We start from the raw sequence: 25,611 nt of genomic DNA, 5'->3' as shown, positions 1-25,611 counted from the left end.
TGTGAGGGCAGCATAGGCTGAGCAATTGTCTAGTGTTACTCCATCTTGAACTATTACCGTCTTTGGTGTGGGCCCGCCTTGAACAGATCCCCTTTGGCGCCCTAGGATACAGCAACCCTGATTCCTTAGCATCCAGCTGGCATGCGATTCAAGAATGCAATAGTCTGATGCTTGATATGTGGAGACAATTGACAGAGTTGTCGTAAGGTGATATTGGGCCTAAAATCCATCAAGTCATCCATCAAAGAATAAGGCTGGACAGTAGCAGTAACCTTTTGTGCCTTCATCCGCCGAGCTTCTGGCCGAGGGTCGAAGCTCATGCGAGGGAGAGGAGGTGCCTCTGGATTCTCAAATTCCTGTGGTGACTCTCCCATCACCCATTTCCCCTTTTCTTGGGCACTAGTGGGCTTCACCCCTTTTTCCTTCTCTTGCTTCATTGTGCTTCCTGAGTGGAAAGTGGATGGGCTTGCCTGTGACTCCTCACGTTTTTGCCCTAAAGTTGTCACTTCCGTTGCAAACCTCACTATTCTGGACTTGCGGGAAGGGAACTGAGGTGTGACGCCTTCATCTTCAGAACTAGATTGAAGATCTTTGGTGACACTCCTGACCACCTCCTGGTACCTTGAAGGCATAGATTGCTTACTTGGAGTTGAGGTAGTTTTAGAGCTATTGATAGGTCTTGATGGCTGTGGGGCCCTTTGGGTTCTTTCTAATCCAGTTACAGGAGAGGACAAGGGTGATGCATTCCTGTGCCCACTGTCCACCTTGGAGGAAGGAGGTGGGGATGCTCCTCTAGTGACTGAGCTGGTATTAGTTGGTGATGAGGCCTCTGATATTGATATTGAGTCATCCTTACTACTGTCACCCTTCGTTTGTGACCTAGTCACAGCTCCCAACACTGCACCAATCAAATGGGGTTTGTCACCCTCTTCCGCCACTACTACATCAACCATGTTGACTTGCGATGTTGATTGCCTTCTGCCATTGGGACAATCTTTGGTGTAGTGGTCATTTGTGTTGCACTGTGTACAAGAGGGTCCCCCGAATGGTTGTGTACAATCATCTTGGTAATGGCCGTACTCGCCACATCTATAGTACATAATGGGCCTGCGAAAGTTGGTACCTCTGCCTCCACGTCCACCTTGGAACCCACCCCATCGATCGCGGATATAAGAGGGTCCATATCCACCCCCTGATATAGGTGGCTGATACTGTGCATAGTAGGGCGGAGGATAGAAGTATGGAGCCCCAAATTCACTAGGAGTAGGAGCTTGGAGCAAAGGAGGATTAGGAAGTAGTGGAGGTGGAATGATAGGATGGGTGGGTGGGTTAGGTGCCTTCACAGGGGCTGAAGCTAGGGGTACTGGCCCTGAAGTGGTCGGTGCAGCTTTGTTGATTGTAGCCACCAGTGGTTCTCCAATTGGATACTCCGGTAGAAGCTTCCTCAACCCCTTAAGATACCTACACTCGGAGGCATCATGTCCATGAATTTCACAAAATGTGCAAAAGGAGGTTGGGGTGGGTACCTTACGCTTCGATGGACATTCCCAGTAGCCATGGCCAGAACCCTTGCAGTCGGTGCACCAGAGACCACTTCTTAGACCACTTCTTATCTGAGCTTCAAAGGGTGACGGTCCATCCACTTTTGTTCTGTCTTTCAGACCTTCTTTGATTTCTTCTAATTCCTTCTTGAGTTGCTGCCATGCCTATGAGCCCTCTTCTCTCGGAAGTTGGGTGGTCTGGGCGGGTGTTGAGGCGAAACTTGACTGGGACCGTTCCATCTTCACCGCTTCCCTCATGAATTCTTGTAGTGAGGCATGCTCAGGGAGTTTGTCAACCAGCCTTATAGCAATGGTGGAGGGTAAAGCCTTCAAAAACCACCCCTTCATGACGGCGTCATTGGGTGGCACCTACATCTTCGCGGCCAAGACCCTCATCCTTGTGTACATCTCTGAGATACTTTCGCCAAGCTTCATGGTATCAGTGGATAACTCTTGGACAATCATGTGTTCGATTTTTTTCAACTTGAAAGTGCGTAAGAATTCCTCCCTTAGGTCTGTCCACATCTGGAAGTGGTCAGGGGGAAATTGACTGTACCATACATCGGCGGCATCCTCCAATGATGAGGGGAAGATTTGAAGGAATGCATGCTCATTCTCCACACCTTTAGCTCTACATGCTATGAGGAATTTCCTCACACGAGCTTCCGCATCCTCATGGAGGTGGCCTTTGAACTTTTGAGTCTTCACGTGGACCTTGTTCAGTAGCTCGAGAAGTCTAGCTCTGTCTGCAGGACTGAGAACGGCCATCCCCACTTGAGAGGCTGAAGCAGATGCAAGAGTTGGAGGGAGTCCTGATGGAGCGGTAATGAGTGTGGGTGCTCCAGAGGAGGAGACTACACCGACAACACCTCTTGTGGAAGACCACAATGGGGAAGTCACTACTGATGTAGCCATTGAGGAAGTGTACACAGATGGTCCTGCATACGTGGAGGGTCTCGGTGTTGCAAAGGGAAAGGGTGCGAACATAGAAGATGTGGGGGTTAAAGAGGATGAGAGAGCATTTGGGAAAGAGAGGGACGGAGTTGAAGTCATGGATGAGTAGGCAGCAGGGAAGGGGGGGGTGGTGGAAAAGGCAGTACGGGTGTGGATGGAAAGGGAGATGAAACCATCATGGCAGGTAAAGGTATGGCTGGAGTAAAAGTATCCCCCAGTGGGATAGATGTGGAAGAAGGATTAGCTAGGAACCCGGAGCTATGCATAATAGATGAGGTAGCAGCTTGTCCAGACGAGGCAGGAGCAGATGGAGTCACCACTCTGGCAGAAGAGGTGGTTGATGAAGACATCATTACAAGAGGAGGAGAGGGGCTGCCTTGACGTTGATGAGTCCCTGAGGAGCCCTTGTCCTTCGTAACCTCTTCTTTCACCTGTTCTCCACTTTGAGCTTCTTCTTCTCCGGAGTCCGGATCTGACCACCAGGAGTCCAAGTCAATGAGAGTGTCGATGAAGTTACTTGCTCTGGCTACTGCTCCAATGGACTCACTTTGTGCTCGAGTTGAGGACTTCACAAACTTACGTTGCACGTAATGCTTCTTGTACCGTGTTTGGTCTGCTGGAAGTCTTTTCTCCACTCTCCTCAAGTACCTCCTAGTTCTCTCGTTAGCTCCTTCAAATGTTTCAGAACTACTCGGCATAAGACCTCTCTCTAGGACCCTGGATCACCACTTCACTTGTGCTACTCATCACCAGCAGTGTCCCACCGTGATCGCCATAAACTGTCTGAGGGGGGGGGGTTCCTAACACTTTCGGAAGTATTACCGGAGGCCTTGGGCCACTGGTGTGAGAAGCGAGTAAGACATGCCATAAGTGTCACTGATGGTACGTAGGCGAGTGCTAGTTGATGGTGTCAACTATGTGCAAGTGGTAGATGGTGTCAACTATGTGCAAGCGGTACAAGTGCTGAAGTGATGTGAGCAAGAAGAAGACCAAAGCGGAACAACATTATAAAAGCCAACCCTCGACATGTACGGCAAAGAACTTCAACCACATGACACAGGTTCGTTGTACCAGGTGAAGGGAGAGGAGGGGAGGAGAACACAACGGAAAGAGATTTTAGAGTAGCGAGCAGAGATGGGGAGTAGCATAATTCATTAGAAAGCAAGATGACTGATACACCCGGAGAAGATACACACGAGGCGAGCTCTTGACTCTAGCCTCTCACTCCTTCATTCACGCCTCCCGCCCCTGCCAGAATGTCCTTCCCCCTTCCCCCTTTCCCCCTCTTCACCTTCTTCTCCTCTACTCCACCCCCCGTTGCCAATCTCCTTTCCTTCTTCCTATTGGATGTCTTCTTGCATCCTTAGCCATCCTTAGCCATTCCACCGTTTGTGGGCCGCTCTGCCCTTGATGGTTTCCGCAACACTCCAGCCTGTTCTGGGTCAGTGAATCCCGTGCTCCATGTGTTCTCCTGTCTATTCCCTGCGCTCCTGACACTAGTTGGTTGTGAGGGTTGGTGCACCACCTATACCTCTTAACTGTTGGACTGCTTCCCCTGTGCACCAACCAGTACCGCCTGTGCGCCTGTGCACTCTGTTGGACTGCTTCCCATGTGCACCATTGCGTCAGCTGGATTGCTTCCCATGTGCACCAACAGGTGTATCTGGTGTACCATTGCGCCAATACTTCCCTCTGATCAACTTTGACCATGGTGGGTCGAGGTTGAGGTTTGGCACTCTTCAGTCATGTGTTGCTTCCGTCATACCCAAGTCATGTCCAGGTCAAGTCATGTCCAAGTCATATCAAGTCATGTCCATGTCAAGTCATGTCCAAGTCATGTCCATGTCAAGTCATGTCCAAGTCATGTCAAGTCATGTCCATGTTTGTTCCAGAGTGACCAAGATGTGAACATATGTGAACACGATGCGACTAGGTATGACCAAGGTCTAACAACTTGGCATGTTGCTGAGGTGACCATGATGTGACCCAAGTGTGACTCTTGGTGGGAGTCCCGGAGACTTTGAGTACAATAGGTACGCAGGAAGAAACTTGACTTCGTGCGTCGGAACGAGGAGGAGCTACTGAACATTCTGTTCAATAACAACTCTAAGGACTTTTGGCGGAGATTTCTAGAGGGATGGTGCCCCCCACCACTCACTGACACTCAGGTGTGGTCTGATTATGCATGCATGCTCTATGATATCCCAAATCAGCCAGCCCCTAACCTATCACATATGCCACACCCCACATCTTACACCCTCTTCACTAGGGGGGGGTAAAAGGATGCCATAATGAAACTTCATAATGGCCGAGCGAAGGATCATGAGGGACTATGCACTGAGTTCATTGCATATGGGATTAACCTCCTAGCCCCGATCTTAGCCAAGCTATTTAATGAAGCCCTTGCTTGGGGTTTCCATGCACCTGGACCATCAACACTATCTCACCCATCCACAAGGCAGGGGATCCTATGAACCCGGAGAACTACAGGACCATCATGATTGGACATGTCATGTCCAAGATTTATGCATCAGTACTTGATTATGAGGTCATCAGATTTGCGGAGTGCGAGGACTCAGAGTAGCGGGACAGGTCGGTTTTAGGCGGGATCATGGGACCATGGACCACATTCTCGCACTCAGATGTATCATCAAGGAGGCGATGGCACGGAAGCAGAGGGTTTACTGTTGCTTTGTGGACTTTCGCAAGGCATTTGACACCATTCCGAGAGCTCGTCTCATACGATGCCTACAGGATCTGGGTTACGACCAGGAGATCATTTGGGCTATCATGGCACTTTATGAGCAAGTTTCAAGAAGAGTCTAGACAGGATCTGGATGGACAGACAAGATCATGAGCACTATTGGGATCAAACAAGGATGCCCATTATCACCTACCTTGTTTGGCCTTTACATTGACGAGCTCGAGACAGTGATGTAGGCACAGGGTGGGGTAGGCTTCTCTCTCGCGGGCACGCTGATCCGGATATTACTTTATGCAGATGACGTGGCTCTCTTGTCTTCCTCAGCAGAGGGGCTCCAGAGACACGTTGACGCACTACAGTCCTTTGGTGAGTCATGATTTGAAGGTCAACTTGGGTAAAACCAAGGTTATGATCTTCAATACATCTCGAGTCGTCATGCGCGATGAGCATTTCACATTTGATGAGTCCCCTATTGAGGTAGTTTTATCATACACTTATCTGGGGGTCGTCTTTTCCGGACCCACCTTCACCATGAGACCCGCGATGCAGGCGCGCCTTAGCAGAGGATATGCTTCATTGGCTAGACTAGAGAGACAGTGCTTCCGCTCTCATTTTCAGGATCCACGGACCAAAGGGTTGCTTTTTGACTCTTGGTCCGCCCTGCAGGGATGTATGGCAGCCCATGCTGGGGGCCAGATTTGTCGGATACAGAGTGGGCCAGGGTGGAGCGGCTACAGGTTCTCATGTTATCACGGATGATCCGTGGTAAGCCATCTGTCACTCACCAGATCATTCGAGCGGAGTTTGGGTCACCCCCATTACAGCTAGATGCTACATTTCAGGTCATTACATATCTTTTTTGAGTCAGGGAGTATGGGAATTACACATCCGGGCGTAGTAGGATACCATGGCTAGCACTATCCTCTTCTATGACACTTGGAGCAGGGGGAGATCAAAGGTGTTGGTATGCACGCACAAAGAGATGGTTTGCAAGACTAGGGTTCCACATGGACAGCAGACTACCTCCTTTCCAGTACAGCATGGACGCTCCTCTCTCTCCCCTCCTATCACATGAGGTCAACCAGGTTATCCGTGAGGATCTACTACAGCTACACACATTCCGGACTTGGTTGGGCCCGAGTGATCTTCCAGTGAAGTTGAGCTTCTACAGAGATCACTTCCTACATATCACAGCGGAGGGTTTCATTGATCCACCAGGATACACGCAGATTCACCTACCCCACTCGCTGAGGATCTCCCCTGGGTAGTTCCAGGTCTCTTCACACAGACTTCGTATCGAGAGCGGCCTAGCAGAGCGGTTACCTAGGGAGAGGCGCATATGCACACTGGGTGACATGCAGGAGGTTGAGACAAAGGAGCACTTCATCTTCAGGTGTCCTATCTACTATGAGATCCGAGGGCATTTCTACTGCCTCTTCAGAGATAGTTATGGGATGTTGGCCCATGTCCTCTCCTACCTAGACCAGCGATGCTTGGCTGGTTTCATTCATGAGATGCTTAGACATCGCGATAGGATACTCCGAGTAGGGAGACAGGAGCAGCCTTCTCCCTCGACTGATACCTCTCAGAGCTCTATCACGGAGTTCTTTCAGCCAGATCACATAGACCCCCTCGAGGCGAGATCTCGACATGACCGTGACCCCTGGAGCCTGTTGCTGTATTTTCTTTCTCAGACATGGCCCAACAAAATCAGAATGATTTCCAGTTCAGTGGTCTCTCACAAGAGGATAAGCTGGATGGTACCAACTACTCCCTTTGGAGTTTTATGGTACGCAATATTTTGATTTCTCGTAATTTGTGGGACTACATAAATGGGGATGAGTTCTGGCCAGCAAATGTGGCACCTAATACCCCTCCCCAACAAGGAGGAGGCAGAGGTCATGCACAGGGTACAGCTGCAGCACAAGTTATTGGTGCATTTATACCTACCACTCCAGAGCAGAAGAGATGGGATTCACGTGATGCTTTAGCTTTGTCGTGTATTTCTCTTTCAGTGAAAAGATTCATCATTCCGCATATCCGGTCGTGTAAGACCTCAAAGGCAGCATGGGATATTTTGGAGAGCATGTATGCAGCTCGGAATGATGCCAAGGTGTCTTTTTTGAAAAGAGAATTGTCTCATACACATATGGAAGAGGGTGACTCCATGTCAGTGCACCTCACAAAGCTACAGGATTTACGAGAGCAGTTGCTGAATATTGATGAGATCATTCCTGATTCAGAGATGATTACCACTACTCTGAATTCTCTTCTTGAGTCTTATCTCAGCTTTCATACCTCGCTGAATTTGTCGTTGAGGGGGGTGCAAATCCTCTCAATTTTCATGAGTTGATAGGACTTCTGCTGCAAGAAGAGCAGACCAAGAAAAACATGGCTTCACGAGCAGGTGAACATGCCATGCTTTCAAATTTCAAGCCTAAAGTAAAGGGACAGGCAAAGACTTCAGCAAATCAGCCTTCCAGTGGTTCAGGACAGCCTTCTCAAAAGGCTAAGGGTGATGCAGGTAAGCCCAAGAAGAAGGGAATATGTCATTACTGCAAAAAGCCAGGTCACTACATTGGAGAATGCAAGAAAAGGCTTGCAAAAGAAAAGAAAAACAGCTCCGGTATGGCTGTCTCAGATTCAGCTCCTCATGCATTTGACAATGAGCAAGCTACAGCCAACTTTGTGGAGCACGACTATGCCTTCTTGTCTTGCATTTCAGACTCTCAGTTGGCTGCTCGGGATAGTACAACCACTTGTAATGATGACACTTATGCTTTTCTGACATGCAGTCATGATTCTTCCAAGGATGCATTATCTTTCAGTGTCAATGAGACACAAAATACATGGTATTTTGACAGCGGTGCCTCAAAGCATATCACTTCTAGGAAGTGTCTCTTCACATCTCTGCATCCACCACCTGTTGGTAAAAAGGTCACATGTGCCAACAACTCCTCCTATTCAGTCCGTGGTACAGGAGAAGTTGAACTTACAGCCATTGATGGCTCAACATTCATAATTTCTAATGTCTTGTATGTGCCTGGTATCACAAAAAATCTACTTTCAGTGTCCACTCTTAACAGAGCTGGATTTCAGGTCATTTTTGAAGATGACAAGTGTGTAGTCCATGACAGAGAGCATGACTATGCCTTGAGATTGTCTGGCACTTTGTTACGTGGTCTTTTTCAGCTTGACATGTATGAGAAAAGACCAGCACATGGTCTTGCAGTTTCCACTCCTGCTGCTATGCAGAATGCGGAGTTATGGCATGCCAGATATGGACACATGCATTATGGCAGCTTGATGACGCTTCAAAAACATGCCATGGTTGATGCATTGCCTCCTCTTGAAACACCTCCTCCACATGCTTGTGAAGGGTGCATTCTTGGTAAAATGCACAGATCTCCTTTTAAGAAGGATGGATCAGTAAAAGCTGTTCGAAAATTACAGCTTCTCCATAGTGACCTCTGTGGTCCCATGAGGACTCCATCATTGGGTGGTCATCTTTACTTTGTCACTTTTATAGATGACTACTCCAACTACACTTGGGTTTATGGGCTGAAACGCAAATCAGAAGTGTTTATGGTTTTCAAACACTTTGTAGCCATGGTTGAGAATGAATTCGGACTCAAGATACAGACATTACGCACAGATAGAGGAGGGGAGTACTTGTCTGCAGATTTTGATGCTTTTTTGAAAGACAAGGGCCTTGTACATCAGCTAACAGTGAGGCTAACTCCTCAGCAAAATGGCAAAGCTGAGAGGAAAAATCGTACTCTTATGGAGATGGATAGATGTATGCTAAAAAGCAAAAAATTGCCTCACAAATTTTTCCTTGAAGGTCTCATGTGTGCCAATTATGTTTTGAATCGGGCACCCACAAAAGCTTTGAAGATCAAGACTCCCTCTGAAGTTTGGCAAGGGAGAAAGCCTTCTGTGGATCATTTCCGTGTCTTTGGATGCCTTGCATATGCTCATGTGCCCGTTGAGTTTCGGCATAAGTTGTCTGATAAGGCAATCAAATGCATTTTTGTTAGGTACAGTGCAGAGAGCAAGGGCTACCGTCTCTACAATCCTGTCACACGCAAGATTATTGTCAGTAGAGATGTTGTATTTTCAGAAAATTCAGCTCACACTCAAGCTGAATTTGATTTCTTTCGATGATGTCTTTGAGGGGTTACTGCCCATTGCCCACCTCCACAAGCCGTGGAAGAGGTTGTTCAGCAAGAGATTGCAGATAAACATGCAGCAAAAACAGTCCCAAATTGGCTGTTACAAACTCTCAGGGAGAGTAAAATTGATGCTCCATTACCTGGCAGAACTCGGAGTGCAGTAAGGCATGGGGGAGGTGCTCTTTCAGTTGAATCAGCTTATGCAGGTACTCTTCTTGATGAGGAGGAACCTGAGACATTTGAAGAGGCACAGGATAATGTGCATTGGATGAATGCCATGCACGATGAGTTGCAGTCCATTCAGAAAAATCAGACATGGGAAGTTGTCGATTTGCCACCAGGTAAACATGCCATAGGTAGACCGTGGGTTTTCAAAGTTAAAAGAAAGCCAGATGGCACCATTGATCGGTACAAGGCAAGGCTAATTGCAAAAGGATATGCTCAGAAAAAGGGCATAGACTATGAGGAGACTTTTGCTCCTACATCCAGAATGACAATTATCCTGTCAGTTATAGCGATGGCTGCAAATTTTCAATGGAATGTTCATCAGTTGGACATAAAAACAGCCTTCCTTAATGGAGACTTGTTGGAAGAGGTTTATGTCAAACAACCTCCAGGCTTTGAAATTTCAGGAAATGCACTTCAGGTATGCAAGCTGAATAAAGCTTTGTATGGGCTGAAACAAGTCCCACGTGCATGGTATGCAAAAGTTCATGCCTTTCTGACCAGCAAGGAGCTGCACAATAGTCCAACTGAGAGCACCCTCTACATCAAGAAGGATGGGGGGGATATTCTAGTCATCATTCTTTATGAAGATGGCTCACTGCTCACAGGGTCAAATGAAGATAATATTGCAGATTTTAAAGCTGAATTGCAGACCACTTTTGACATGTCAGATTTGGGGCTGCTACACTTTTATTTGGGGATCCAGTTCACTTAAGAGAAAAGTGGCATCGGTACGTCTTAATCCAAGTATGTGCAAAAACTCTTGGACAGATTCAACATGCAGGATTGTAAGCCCATAGCTACTCCCATGGAGCCGGGGCTGAAGCTTACAATGCATGAAGCAGGTGAATCATTTGATGTCACACTCTACAGTCAGGCTGTTGGATGCCTCATTTATCTCTGCAATACATGACCTGATATTCAGTTTGCAGTTTCTCAGGTGAGCAGATATATGCACAGCCCAAAGACTATGCATTGGCAGGCTGTAAAACGCATCTTCCGTTATTCGCAAGGTACCAAGTCTTTTGGCTTGATGTTTCCCAGGGGGGGTGACTTGTAGATGCATGCCTACAGTGACTCAGATTGGGCTGGAGACTATGACACTAGGCAGTCCACAAGTGGCAATTGTTTCTTTTTGGGCAAAGCTTGGATTTCTTGGTTGAGCAAGAAAGAATCTACAGTGGCTACCTCTTCATGTGAAGCTTTCACAGTGACAGTTGAATGTGTTTGGCTGCGTCGTTTATTTGCTGATCTTCATCTTTCATTGGAGGGTCCTTCTCCAATTCTCACTGATAGTCAGAGTGCTATCGCAGTGGCAAAGAATCCTGTGTTTCATGCTCGCACGAAGCACATTGAGGTTCACTATCACTGCGTCAGAGAGAAGTTGCATGCAGGAGAGATCAGTATGATCTATGTGTCAACACATGACAATGTTGCATACAATTTCACCAAAGCACTTCCACGTGAAAAGTTTGAGGCATTTCGCAGTGCCTTGAACTTATCTCCTTTTGGTGATTGATGATTTCCTTGTACATGACATTGGCATTGCAGGGGGGTATTAGAATTATTGTTATAATTTAGCAGTGACCAATGTAATGTAATAAGTAGGCTAGGGGCACTTTTCCCTCACTTAGAGGTTTTTCCCCCTAACCACAGTTAGTTTACTAACTACGGTTAGTGAAGGATAAGGTTTTGTCACTTAGACAAAACCTATCATTCTATTCAGTTGTAACACACTCATCTAATTGCAACTATCGTTTTCAGCTCTCTCTCTCTCCTGCTCCTACTCTCACACTTTGCTCTCTTCCTATTCCCACATCTAGACCCTCTTGATGATGGATGATGGGGTCTTGAAGGTCGGAGTGGTGATCTCCGACCCCAACACGTCCCCTTTTGGAAATAAGTGCTCTTCTTTGTAGGGGCTCATCTAATTTAGAGGTTGGCATGTGTGGCAAGCAAGGCTCACTTTTTATCCCTTGGTTTGAGCTAGTTTTGGTGTGTAGCTTACAGGATAAGCAAGTAGGCTGCAAGCTTAGGCTTGTGTGCTTTTAAAGATTGAGGAGCTTTTTGAAGGTTCTAGCTGCAAAAAGCTGGGACACGGGCGATTTCAAGCAAGCAACAGTTGGCTCAGACTTGATTTAAACCAAGCGTCACCATTACTTGCTGGCCCCATCTGGACCTAGATTTGCTTAAGCTCCTGAGCGTGCCTGCCTGAAGTTGCCAGCCTACTTCATGCTCGAGTGTTCAACTCCAGCTCTACCCTTTGCTTGTCCGCTGTAATTCATCATTTTCAGCTCGCTGAAGGACATCTTCTTCCCTACCAATTTCATAGTTTTTAAAATGAAAGGCGAATTTCCAAAAGAAATCTTATTACATAGGGGACAAATTTGCAAAACTCTTTCAAAGAGAATCCGCCCTACACAAGATGGTGGTAGCGCCTTAAGAAGGCTCAATTGGGTTGAGGGGATTTATGGATCTCCACAATTCACAGCTTGATGAGAATTATTTGATTGTCTAAAGAGTCTTTTCAACCATCACCTGAATGAGTTTTCCACCTTTCAAATAAGTCATTGTCCGACTGATGAAACTTTTTATAAGACTCTAGCATGGCTAGCTCCAATTTGAGCTGGGGTTCCAGCATCCCTTTCAACTTGAAGTTGAATCAACCTTTGTGAATGCAGTTTTTTATCTCCAGACTATCCAATTCTGGTTTGTCCATTGTGGCTTTGAAATGACAGCTTTCAGATCATTGTAGCATGTCTTTAGAGTGACCTCTTCCCGATGATCATAGAGTGGACCTTGATCAAGAAATAAGTTTGAAAAACGCCATTGTGTGTGCAGTAATTGTATCTTCTATTATGTAGTGGCATCCAAGATATGGTGCGGTATGGACTCTGGGAATCTCTCTGAAGCCCAAGGCCTTTCCCCATGCAAGCGAGTCTTTTGTCTATGCGGAGAAAAGAATAGCTTATGCCAATTGATATGCGCCCCTTTGAGCCTAAGACGTATTGGTCCAGGAAGTGTTGAACCCACCCCTCCACAAATGGGACTTGCCATATACAAAATCAGCCTGCCAAAGTAATACCTCAGTGCCTCAGCTACGAAAAGAAAGAAGAAAATGGGCTGGTGGACAACACTGTCTCACGATCTAGTTAGGGACAAAGCCTCTTTTGTCTGGCTTGTAATACCCCAGTGCCTCAGCTATGAAGAGAAAGAAGAAATGGGCTGGTGGACAACAGTGTCTCACTGATCTAGTTAGGGACAAAGCCTCTGTAATAAGCATCTGCTTGGAGCTATTTGCGTACATTGCTGAAACTGTCTTGAGTTTCCCTACAAGATCTTAGCTAAAGCCTAAGGTCTTGAATCTTTTCCTTGGGCCCCTTTTCCTTGACCTCATCCTATCCGCTGATATGTTCCGTCCAAGATCACACCATTCTAGAGAACATATTCACCTTTTAGTGGGCCACTGAGTGGGTTCAATAGCAAGAGAAGCCTTAGGCATATGATCATGAAGATTGGGTTTTCCTATGGGGAATGAGGCACAGGATTGGATTCTCACCGAGATGGATCCAGAGAGTCAATGCTTTCTACCTAAGCTAGATGCTTATTAGGTGACACACGAGATATTTCCCCTTTTGAGATCGGCCCACTGAGAATGCCCCCTAACCCCTTGCTGTTTCTATTGTGATGGAGGCTTTGGGTTATTACTTGTGAGTGTAGCATTCCTGTATGGTAGGCCTATGCCTTCCAATTTGCCAAGAGCATGAATTCTTAGAAATCATAAAATCCTAATTTTCACAGAATGAGTATGGTAACAAAAACTGACCTGTTGTGAATGAGTGTGACTATCAAATGCTAATGTGGGCGCTCATGCACATGCAAATGAGTGTATTGTTTGAGTAGGTCAGTGGGAAGGCCATCATGAATTTCAAAATGAAAGAATGAAAAGATTCCAGCTATTGCAGTTAGGCAATCATGATTCTAGGGGATTCTTCTAGAAAATGTCTTCTGAGGGAAATTTGCTCCCATGAATGACCTTGAGTTTCATCTTCTAGCAGCTGTTGTAAGTGCCTCTCTCTCACTCCCTCTATTTTATCAACCCCCCCCCCCCCCCCCCCCCCCCGCCCCCCCCCAATCCCTGCGCGGTGGATGTTAAAACGATCCTCCTCCTCCTCATAGCACCTTTAGGGAAGAAAAGAAAATGTCTGCATATTTTTGAACTTACGAATTCAGTTTTTTTCTTGGGATAACTGTCTCGTAGAGGTATAACAATATCCATTTATATGATTAAAATCTTATATTCTTGTAATGTTTGTTATCAGGTCCAAAGTCTAAGCTTTGGGATTGGATCATCACATTAATCTTCCCTATCGAGGTTTTTCATGATTGGGGTGCCCATTGTTTTTGTGAGAACGTTTTTCATATTATTTTCTGACTTTTTCGGAATGGTGTGTTTCAAGCACAGTGAAAGGCTTCCCTCCATGGGAACCAGATTTGATAGGGCTTAAATCCCCCATTCTTTATTAGAAGGATACATTTTTGATATGATAGATATCAGCTGCTACTTGATGTGGTGCCTGTGTGAGTACATTTTCAAGGACACTAATCTTTGAGATTAGATCATCAAATTAATTTTCCCATGATTGGTTCACCCTCTTTTTTGTGAGAACGTTTCACATTGTTTCCTGATTTTTTCGGAATGGTGTATTTCAAGCACAGTGAAAGATTTCCCTCATAGGAACCAGATTTGATAGGACTTAATCCCCCCATTCTTTATAAGGAGGGTACATTTTTTATATGATCAATTGCAGCTGCTACTTGATGTGCTGCTGTGTGAGTACATTTTCAAAGACACTAATATTTGGGATCGGATCATCAAATTAATTTTCGATTGCTGCCCCCCTTTCTTTGTGAGAATGTTTTTCACATTGCTGTGTGACTTTATTGAAATGGTGTGTTTCAAGCACAGTGAAAGATTTCCACCCGTAGGAACGAGATTTGATAGGACTTAATCCCCCCATTCTGTATAAGGAGGATACCTTTTCTATATGATCAATTTTAGCTTTTACTCGATGTGCTGCTGTGTGAGTACATCTTCAAGGACACTTTCAAAAATGAGATTTCTCAGCATTAGACAAACGACTGCCAAGAGCACACTTTCTCTGTCTGGTATCCATATATTTTTTCATTTAGTCTGCCGCCAAAGTACTTACAATGGAGTTTGTCATGCATGCTAGCTAGAAATTTGTTTATTTTCAGGTTTTGTATCACGACCAGCAGGCTTCTCATTGTTCATGCAGAATGGTTTTCCTGATTGCTCACCACTCCATTTGCTTGCATGCACTCCATACAATGTAGTCAGTTCTCTCAAACTTTAAAATTTTCCGATGTGGGAGAAATGTATAGTAGTAATGCTAGACATTTTGTGAGAGGACTCCTGACCCATTACCTCTCTCTCTCTCTCTCTCACACACACACCAGCTGCAATTTGAAATAGGAGGATGGAAAGACATGCCAAGACAGAGCAGAATATGCCAATTATGTGACCAGGGTATGACAGAAACAGAAGAACACATGGTAATGATATGCCCTTACTATGCACACATTAGGAAAAAGTTCAGCTCTCTTCTTGAGGGACATAACAGACTGGCTGATTTGCTACATAAGGCGTCACCCTTAGCTTTAGGAACATTTGTATCTAAGCTTTTCAAGCACAGAAACTCACCTAGACATAAAGGTAGTTTCTCTTATTACCCTCCCCTTTGAGGGAGGAGTCTTTATGTAATGTAAGGTTTTTGTATTGTTTCAGGTCCCATAGGCCGATTTTTGGTCTTCAGAGGACGATAATATATTATTATTCTTCTTCTTCTTCTTCTCTCTGTGTTTCTTCAGACATCTCCACACCATGCTCAGGTTACTCAGAAACTGCCTACTATTCAGCCCCAACCCCTACATTTGTACTGGATCCTTTTCAGTTTCAGATCCCATGAGGATCCGACATCCCACAAGCTGATCTTCCCGATGCTTAGGAGTCCCTCTTGATGGAGGCTTGGAACTGTAATGGTACCTTATGGTCAGAACCAGGGAACTTCTCGGAATCCTATACAGGCCACGACATAGTCTTCTATACAGAGACACATCAGATTCCAGAGCGCCCTCTTACAATAGTCAGCGGATATACATGGGAGTCTGCCTACAGAGATGAGACGAGGAGTACAGGAGGAGTTCGAGGTTCAGGTGGAGTTGCAGTCCTTTTCAGATCTACACTTCGGGGGATCATTTCAGTAGAGTAGAGAGATACACATTCTAGATTTCTTTGGATCCGGATACGACACATGGACAGCCAAGATCTGTTTGTCGCAGTTTGCTACTTCCCCCCGGAGACCTCCCACTTTGCCAGAGATATTCGAGGTGATGATGAGACATCCCCATTTGCTGCCCTTTATCAGTCCATTGTTGACTTTTTTAGCCGCGGAGAAGTCCTTCTAGTGGGGGACTTCAACGCGAGGACAAGGGCCCGTCAGGTACCGCTTCTTGATTTCAGAGATGATTCCACTCTACTGGCAGATGTTGACCTTGAGGAGGTAGGTATGCTACGGGTTTCGGCTGACAAGCGAGGTCCATTCTCATCTTATGGGCAGGCCCTATTAGACCTAGGCAAGATACATGATCTCATTATCTATAATGGTCTTGACAGATGGCCCGCTTCAGGTGGTTTCACATGCTTTCCATGTGGGGGGGGGGCTCCAGTGTTGATTACATCATGGGATCCCCTGTCTTCACATCTCGCATTACTGACTTCACTGTAGGACCTCTCCCCCCAGGGGCTGATCATACATATCTTTTCTTTCGCATCTCCACCTCCCTTCGCACAGCACCTTCCACCCCACTCAGTGCTTACTCCACCTACCACGATATATGCTTTGATCGGGATCACTCACCTTCTTACTCTGGCCGTCTGTACATACTTCTCGCTTATATCGACTTCATACCCCTTTTAGAGGATCGTGCTGCCCTTGTCACCGGCTCACTACACGAGGCTGTCATTCACGCTTTTTCCCACACCACCCGCCCACTACCCCCTGGAACCGTACCCTGTAATAGTTGGTACGATGATGAGTGTAAGGCCTTACGCCGTCAACTTAGATTCGAAACAAAAAACAGTCTTCCGAGTGCACTAGATACGCTACGTGAATACCGTAGACTGGTACAAAGGAAGAAACTAGACTTCGTTCGTCGAAACGAGAAGGAGCTACTGAACATTTTGTTTAGTAACAACTCTAAGGACTTCTGGCGGAGATTTCTAGAAGGACGGTCCCCTTCGCCACTCACTGACACCCAGATCTGGTTTGATTATGCATGCACACTTTATGACATCCCAAATCAGCCATCCCTAGACTCTCACACATGCCTCGTCCCACATCTTGCACCCTCTTCAGTAGAGGAGGGGTAAAGGATGCTGTAATGAAACTTCATAATGGCTGAGCGAAGGATCATGAGGGACTATGCACTGAGTTCATTGCATATGGGATTAACCTCCTAGCCTCGATCTTAGCAAAGCTTTTTAATGAAGCGGTTTGTTTGGGATTTCCACACACTTGGACCATTAACACTATCTCACCCATCCACAAGGCAGGGGATCCCATGAGCGCGGAGAACTACAGGATCATTATGATTGGACATGTCATGTCCAAGATTTATGCATCAGTACTTGTCTCCGAGGTTAGAGACTTGCAGAGTGTCGAGGACTCAAAGCAACAGGACAGGTTGGATTCTGGCGTGATCATGGAACCATGGACCACATTCTGACGCTCAGATGTATCATTGAGGAGGCGAGGTCACGGAAGTAGAGGGTTTATTGTTGCTTTGTGGATTTTTGCAAAGCATTTGACATAGTCCCGAGAGCCCGCCTCATACGGCACCTACAGGACTTGGGTTATGACCAGGAGATCATTTGGGCCGTTATGGCACTTTATGAGAGTTTTTGGCAGGATCCGGGTGGACATACGAGATCATGAGTACCATCGGGGTCAAACAAGGGTGTCCTTTGTCGCCTACCTTGTTTGGCCTCTACATTGACGGAGCTTGAGACATTGATGCAGACACATGGGGGTGTAGGTTGCTCTCTTGTGAGCACGCTGATCCAGATTTTGCTCTATGCAGATGATGTGGCTCTCTTGTCTTCCTCAGCAGAGGGGCTTCAGAGACACTTAGACGCACTACAATTCTTTTGTGAGTCTCATGATTTAAAGGTCAACTTGGGTAAAACCGAGGTCATGATCTTCAATACATCTCGAGCCATCATGCGTCAGGAGCAGTTCACATTGGCGGAGTCATCTGTTGAGATAGTTTCATCATACACTTATCTTGGGGTTATCTTCTCCGGATCGAGCTTCACTATGAGACCCGCGATGCAGGCACGCTTGAGTAGAGGGTATGCCTCATTGGCCAGGCTAGAGAGGCAGTGCTTTTGCTCACACTTTCAGGATCCACGCACCAAGGGGTTGCTTTTTGACTCCTTGGCTCGCCCAGCGGGGATGTACGGCAGCCCTTTTTGGGGGCCAGACTTGTCGGATACAGAGTGGGTCCGTGTGGAGCAGCTACAGATTCTCATGCTATCACGGATGATTCGTGGTAAGTCATCCATTCCTCACCAGATCATTCAGGTTGAGTTTGGGTCACCTTCTTTACAGCTAGATGCTGCATTTTAGGTCATCACATATCTGTACCGAGTTAGGGAATATGGGGATTATACCTCGGGGCGTAGCAGGCTACCATGGATAGCTCTATCCTCTTCTATGGAACTTGCAGCAGGAGGAGATCAGAGGTGCTGGTATGCACGTACAGAGAGATGGTTTGAGCGACTGGGGCTCCACATGGATAGACTACCTCCCTTCCAGTATAGCATGGATGCTCCGTTCTCTTCCCTCTTATCACACGAGGTCAACTAGGTTATCCGTGAGTATCTACTACAACTACACACTTTTCGGATCTGGTTGGAATCGAGTGAACTCCCAGTGAAGCTTAGCTTCTACAGAGATCACTTCTTACATATCACAGTGGAGGGTTTAATTGACCTACCAGGATACACACAGATTCACCTACCCCACTCGATGAGAATCTCTCTTGGGTAGTTTCGGGTCTCTTTACACAGACTTCGCATCGAGAGCGGCAGAGCAGAGCGACTACCCAGGGAGCGGCGCATATGCACACTTTGTGACATACAGGAGGTTGAGACAGAAGAGCATTTCATCTTCAGGTGTCCTGTGTACTATGAGATCCGAGGACGTTTCCACTGTCTCTTCAGAGATAGTTATGGGATTTTAGTCCATTTCCTCTCCTACCCAGACCAGCGGTGTTTGGCAGGTTTCATTCATGAGGCACTTAGACACTGCGAGAGGATACTCCGAGCACGGAGACAGGAGTAGACTTCTTCCTCGGTTGATCCCTCTCAGAGCTCTATCACGGAGTTCTTTCAGCTAGATCACATGGACCCCAACGAGACGAGGCCTCGACATGACCGTGACTCGGAGCCCGTGACCCGACAGCTCAGACAAAAGATCGACACACAGATCACACTTGGAGACATCCCCTCCTTGTTTAGAGTCGGAGCCCGACCGACGGGGGTCACAGTAGCCCTGGTTAGATGCAGAGCTACGACCAGGAGACGTGCCAGGACCGCACCTCTGAGTGGTCGACAACACTCTATTGTCGACTTCATGCCTCCACACTGCCTCATCCCTTCTGATATCTTGCTGTTGCCGGGGATGATGATGATATTGATGATGATGTTGAGATTGATATATAGTCGACCATCGACATGACTATGTTGTACTTAGGACTTAGTACTGCCATTCTGTATTTTTGCATTTTTTGCATTGGTATGGACGCTCGTTTAGTAGCTCCACTACCACAACTCGTTGTATCAGGATTTTCACAGTCTCATAGACCCATCGGTCTTCCGAAGACTTTAATAAACTTTCTTTCTTTCTTTCTTTCTTCATTGTTGTATGCACAAGTTTGGAATACAAGCTCCCTCTTCTCTTCCAAGAGTCTTTGGGTGTTCTCTTGTTTTCCTTGTAGTACCTTTGTGTTTGCCACTCCATCCCCCTTCACTCTCCTCTTCCCTTCTTCTTCTCCCTCCCTTCTTCCCTCTCTTCTCCCTTCTCCCTCTTTTCTCTCTCTCTCGTGGAAACACATTACAACAAATGGGGAGCCGCTTAAGTGACACATGCGGATGGCTCGTGTCTTGCATTGCTCTCACAAGGAGTAGCTTGGAGTGGAGGCTTCATTGGCATTCCTTCAAGATCCCTATGACACGTGAGTCATCGTTGAGACTACATACGGCTTTACAAATAGCTCCGAGGAGTATACCAACAGATAGCCACCATGCAGTTGCGGTGATTGAGGTGACATTCAGATGGGTGGATGTGTTGAAATGGGGACCTGCAAAGGCAACCATCTTGGCCACTCTATTGGATTAGCAGTAGAGAGTCAATAAGGCTCTTAATATTAGGCTTTGTGGGATCCCTCGTACCGTGGCTACACCGATGGATGATGCGAGTGATCACTTTTGTGACTACCACCCTGGGGATCACTGAGCATGCGATGGAGAGGGTTTGGCGTGTGGGGAGAGATCCCAATCGAGAGCAGTCCCTTGTGATAGCTTCGGCAATACTTAGGCCCGATTGTTAGTGTTACGTCGTAGATCGATCTTGCGCGACCACCCATTGATTTCCATGGATGAGGGCCTCACATCCCTATATGTTGAGGAGACGCATCTTGATACAGTAGCGAGATGTGACCCGCAAGGAGGAAAAGTGGGCAGCAGTACGGGGTGAGTAATTCATTATCAGCCCCTGTCAGACATCCTTCCACCCTCCCACATAGAGGGATGGGGTCTATGAAAATAAGGATACCGAGATCTTGTCATGCACAATGGTACCTTATGGTCAAAGTCAGGGAAGTTATCGGAGTTCTACACAGGACAAGACATAGTCTTCTACATAAGACACACCAGAGTCCATAGCGTCTATTGGCGGATGCATTTGGGAGACAACTTATAGAGATGAATGAGGGATATAGGCGGAGTACGAGGGTTAGGAGAGGGAGCTGTACTTTGTAGATCATCTCTTTTCGAGAAATCTCAGTAGAGAGAACGGACATACATTCTAAATTTATGTAGATTCGGATTCGACATATGGCCAGTCAGAACCTGTGCTACTTTTCACACGAGACATCTCACGCAAAGTGAGATGTCTGCGAGGAGGCTGAGACGTCACCATATGCAACTCTTATCCATACATTGTAGATTCCTCAAGCCGTGGAGAAGTCCTCGTCATTGGGGACTTCAACGTGAAGACAGACGTACGCCAGGTATAACTTCTTGACTTCAAAGACGATTATGTTTTGTTGTTGGATATCAACTTAGAGGATGTAGGTATGATGCGAGTTTCCACTGATATGTGGGCCTCTGTCACATATGCACTCTTGGATATGGGTAGTTGACTACATCATGGAATCCTCTGCCTTCACATCTTGTATCACTGACTTCTCTATTGCACTACCTCCTCCAAGGGCAAACCACACCTACCTCTTCTTTAGCATCTCTACCCCTCGTCTTGTGATATCACTTACATTACCAATCACTCCCGTGACATAAATTTTGATCGTGGTCTACTCTACCCGCATATACACACTGCTCACATATATCAATCACATACCACTCTTAGAGGACCGTGTCGCTTTGATCACTCACTCACTTCAAGAGGTTGTCCTTCATGCCTTCTCCTACACCACTTACTCCACACGCCCCCCACTACTTCTATCCCTGGTATGATGATGTGTGCAAGGCTCTTCGTCGTCAACTTAGATTCGAAACCAAGCATAATCTTTTGAGCGAACCAAAGATGATGCATGAGTATTGCCGATTGGTATGCCAGAAGAAGCATGCTTTTGTTTGTTGAATGAGGAGTTAATAGACATTTTGTTTAGCAACAAATCCAAGGACTTTTGGTAGAAATTCCTTGAGTGGCGATCCCCATCACCCCTCACAGACACCCAGATTTGGCACACCTGCGTACGCACACTATACGGAATTTCACATTAGCCCGGTCTTGATCCCACACTCACCTAAGTTATACCTCCTACACTCTTTTCACCAAGGATGCAACAAAGAATCATGACGGGTTATGCACTGAGTCCAATGCATATGGGATTGACTTCGATGAGGCAGTTTGTCTTGGCTTTCCACACACCTAGGCTTTAACACCATCGCACCCATTCACAAGATAGGGGATTCCAAGAGTCGGAAAAACTATAGGACCGTCATGATTAGGCATGCCATGTCTAAGATATATGCATCAGTACTTGATATCAAGGTAAGATGATTCACAGAGATGCAAGAACTTAAAGAAGAGGAACATGCCGGCTTTCGATGTGACCACGAACCATGGATCACATACTGACACTCAGGAGTGTCATTGAGGAGGCTAGGGCACGGAGACAGAGAATCTATTGTTGCTTTGTGGATTTTCACAAAGCCTTTGATATAGTACTGCGGGCTTGCCTTCTTAGACGATATAGGAGCTAGGTTACGATCACGAGATCATGTTATGGCACATGAGACGGTTTCGAGGAGAGTCCAAACAGGAGCTAGATTGACATAGGAGATTACTAGCAGTATAAGAGTCAAAAAAGGGTGCCCTCTCTCATCAACCTTGTTTGGCCCTCTACATGGACAAGCTCAAGACATTTATGAAGACATTAGGGGGGTTGGATGTCCTCTTGCTGGTTGCTTGATTCAAATCTTGTTGTATGGAGATGATCTTGTGTTATTATCCTCCTTTACAGAGGGCCTCAAGAGCTATGAAAAGAGAGTACTTCACTTTTGAGGGATCAATTGAGATTGTTTCATCATACACCTATTTAGGGATTCTCTTTTTCGGTCATATTTTTTCGATGAGAGCAGCGATGCAGGCCCTCGTTTGAGCAGAGGATATGCCTCATTTGCCAAGCTAGAGAGACAGTGCTTCCACTCACACTTTCAGGACCCTTGAACCAAGGCTCTCCTTTCGACTCCATGGTCCGGCCAGCCAGGCATGTATAGTAGTCCTTGTTGGGGATCGAATTTCTCTTATGCAAAGTGGGCTCGGGTATAGTGCCTTTAAGTTCTCATGCTATCGCGGATGATAAGCAATAAGCCGTCAGTTCTCTAATAGGTTGAGTTTGGTCGTCTCCGTTGCAGCTTAATACGGCATTTTAGGTCATCTTTTATTTGTACTATGCCAGAGGGTACAACGACTGCACTTCAGGGAGACGTAGACTGCCATGGCTAGCACTATCCTCTTCTATGACCCTAGCAGTTGATGGTGACCAGCAATGCTAGTATGCACACACATGCATGTGGTTTGCGAGGCGTGGAGCCCTTCCTTCTAGGTACAACAGTGATTTGCGAGGCGTGGAGCCCTTCCTTCTAGGTACAACAGTGATGCACCATTTCTCCCACTCGGGTATCATGAGGTCAACCAGGTTATACATAAGGACCTTCTACAACTACACACATTCAGGACCTGGTTGGCACCGATTGAGCTTCCAATGAAGCTCAGCTTCTAAAGACATAATTGCTTGCACATTTCCAATGAGGGCTTTATTGATCCTCCAGGGTATACTTAGATTCATGTTCCCCATTTATTGAGGATTCTATTTGGTACTTTTGGATTTCATCACATCGACTCCACATTTAGAGTGGGTGAGTACTCGAGGAGAGTGGATATGTGTCGTGTGATCTACAGGAGATCGAGTTAGAGGAGCATTTCATCTTCAGGTGTTTGGTGTACTACAAGATTTGAGGCTGCTACTATTGTCTCTCCAGAGATAGCTTCGAACGACTCTTCCCTTTTTCTCTTATCTAGATTAGAGATGCCTAGCCGACTTCATCCATGAGGCAGTTAGGCATCGATAGCACTTACTCTCAGTATCATAGAGATAGGGATGGGACACATAGGTAGACTCATCTCAGAGCATGATTACGAAGTTCTTCTAGCTAGACCACACAGACCACCATTCCACGGGCAGTCGACTAGGTAAAGATCCAAAGCCAACGACGATGACAAACCCAATAGAGTGGATGCACAGATCATGCTTGGAGACATGTTTTCGATGTTCAGGACCGGGGCACGATCGACAAGGGTTACCATGGCCCTTGTCAAACATAGAGCCATCGTTTGGCGGCCATGCTGGACCATAGCCATAGATAGCAATTAGCATTCTATCTCTAACCACAACCCCACCACCCGTAGCCAAGCAACCATGCTAGACCTTATCCATAGATAGCCGTTAACGTTCTATCTCTGCCCTTATACCACCACAATCCCATTGGGTCCATCATGACCTCCCTTCTAGGGGGCCTTCAGTATCCGTTGTCTCGGACTAGACTTGCCATTGGATTTGATGTGATATGATGATGATGCCAATGATGTTAATGTTATGACTATATTACTGATATGTAGCATTTGCATCCAGCATTGGGTGATGATGCTCGTTTTAGTGGCTTCACCCTTTCAGCTTTTTGTGTTAGGTGTCTCACAATCTCATTGACCCATTGGTCTTCTGAACACTTTAATAAACTTTCTTTCTTTCTTTCTCATATTTATGGATTTATAATTCTATTTACTTCATAATGCTATTGGTCGTATTGGTACAAACTTGGTGCACTGTCCCATTTATAATCCCCATATAATCAACCTATGTGCAAGCACAAGGTTGATGGGTGCCATTGGTGTCCATTTCTCTTTGTCATATACAAACGTGGTGAACTACCATACAATTATGTTGATGAAAGTGGGCCCTTTTTGTCTCCGTAGAAATGATATTTTAGTCTTTCTCGAGTAAAAGTTGAATTGGCTAGCACAGGATCACCATAATGATAATGGATGCAAACAGAATTGGGACAGATTGGGTTTCCTTTATAACAGTGGATTTCTGCTTTTGTCATAGAAACCTTATGTTTTGTAAGGTAAAAATTGATGTACTTATCTCTAATACATTTGGACCCCATGAGAATGGGTAGTCAATCTGGAATACAAACAATCTTGGAAGTTATTATGATTCTTGGAATTAATTATTTGATTTATGGAGATTGGTATATAATGAGAGTATTTCTAGTTGCAGGATTATTTAAGGGCTCCTTGAAATATAGATATAAATGATTTTGAATGTCAAATGGGTAAATTGAATTATATAGGAAGGTAGTAAATTTGTAGGCTGAACACACACTTTCCTAGCCATTGTGAGATAAGAAAAATCTCATGACTAATGGTTATGCTTGGTTTTGGATTAGCATGCCCTTCTATGGCACAAAGACCTGATGGCTCTTGGATATATGGATCTGCTGCTTGCTCAACAATTGGGATGCTAGGCCATCATGACGATGTTGAATAAAAGAGTACGTGACAGAATCATTGCCCTCGATATGTTGGAAATCAAGGAACACCCTGAATCTAATAAACTGTTGGTCATGCAACTTTCCATCAATGATTGGTGCAAAATATTGGTAATTGGAAAGGAAAATACAGAGAAAATTCTGGAAGTTATCAACCAGTTATCTATGCCTTTAGAGCAATTAATGGAGGAAGATAATGTTGCTTTAGTGGATTTTGCTGAGAAGTCTCTTGATACCTATGAAGAGAGTGGGAGAGAAGTAAGGAGTCTCACTTGCAGCTTTCTCACATACACAATGGGGGAATATGCACAAAGGTGGAGGCTGAAAACAGTTTTCCTCTTCTTAGTTGTGATAGCCAAAAGAACTCTAAGTACAAAAGAATAGGTGAACCCTATATGTGGGTCTCAAACCAAACTCAGCTAACTAAGGTGGCATACTAACTGAGCCACTAACTAGGGTACATAAAGATAGCTATCATCCAGCTATTATTCATGGGCGGTGTACCAACCGCATCTGCAGCTAACAAGTCGATGATATAAATGTACAACAGTCACCCTGGCATATCACGAG

At 45.9% G+C, this 25,611-nt stretch overlaps 1 protein-coding gene across 1 annotated transcript in view; it reads left to right on the top strand.

Moving 5' to 3' along the window:
• Positions 1-14,466, top strand: part of LOC147898472 (elongation factor P (EF-P) family protein) — a 95,667-nt gene extending 81,201 nt beyond the window's left edge. Inside the window, exon 11 of the mRNA XM_087379652.1 lies at positions 13,922-14,466. Coding sequence (XP_087235778.1) covers positions 13,922-13,934 — 13 coding nt within the window. The 3' untranslated portion in view covers positions 13,935-14,466. The remainder of the gene's footprint in view (positions 1-13,921) is intronic.
• Positions 14,467-25,611: the final 11,145 nt, after the last annotated feature.

This window comes from Dipteris shenzhenensis, chromosome 9 (genome assembly GCF_047967505.1).
Source record: "Dipteris shenzhenensis isolate YYH24624 ecotype China chromosome 9, Dip_SZ_1.0, whole genome shotgun sequence".
NCBI lineage: Eukaryota > Viridiplantae > Streptophyta > Polypodiopsida > Gleicheniales > Dipteridaceae > Dipteris > Dipteris shenzhenensis.
This window is presented reverse-complemented; position numbering and strand designations above follow the sequence as displayed.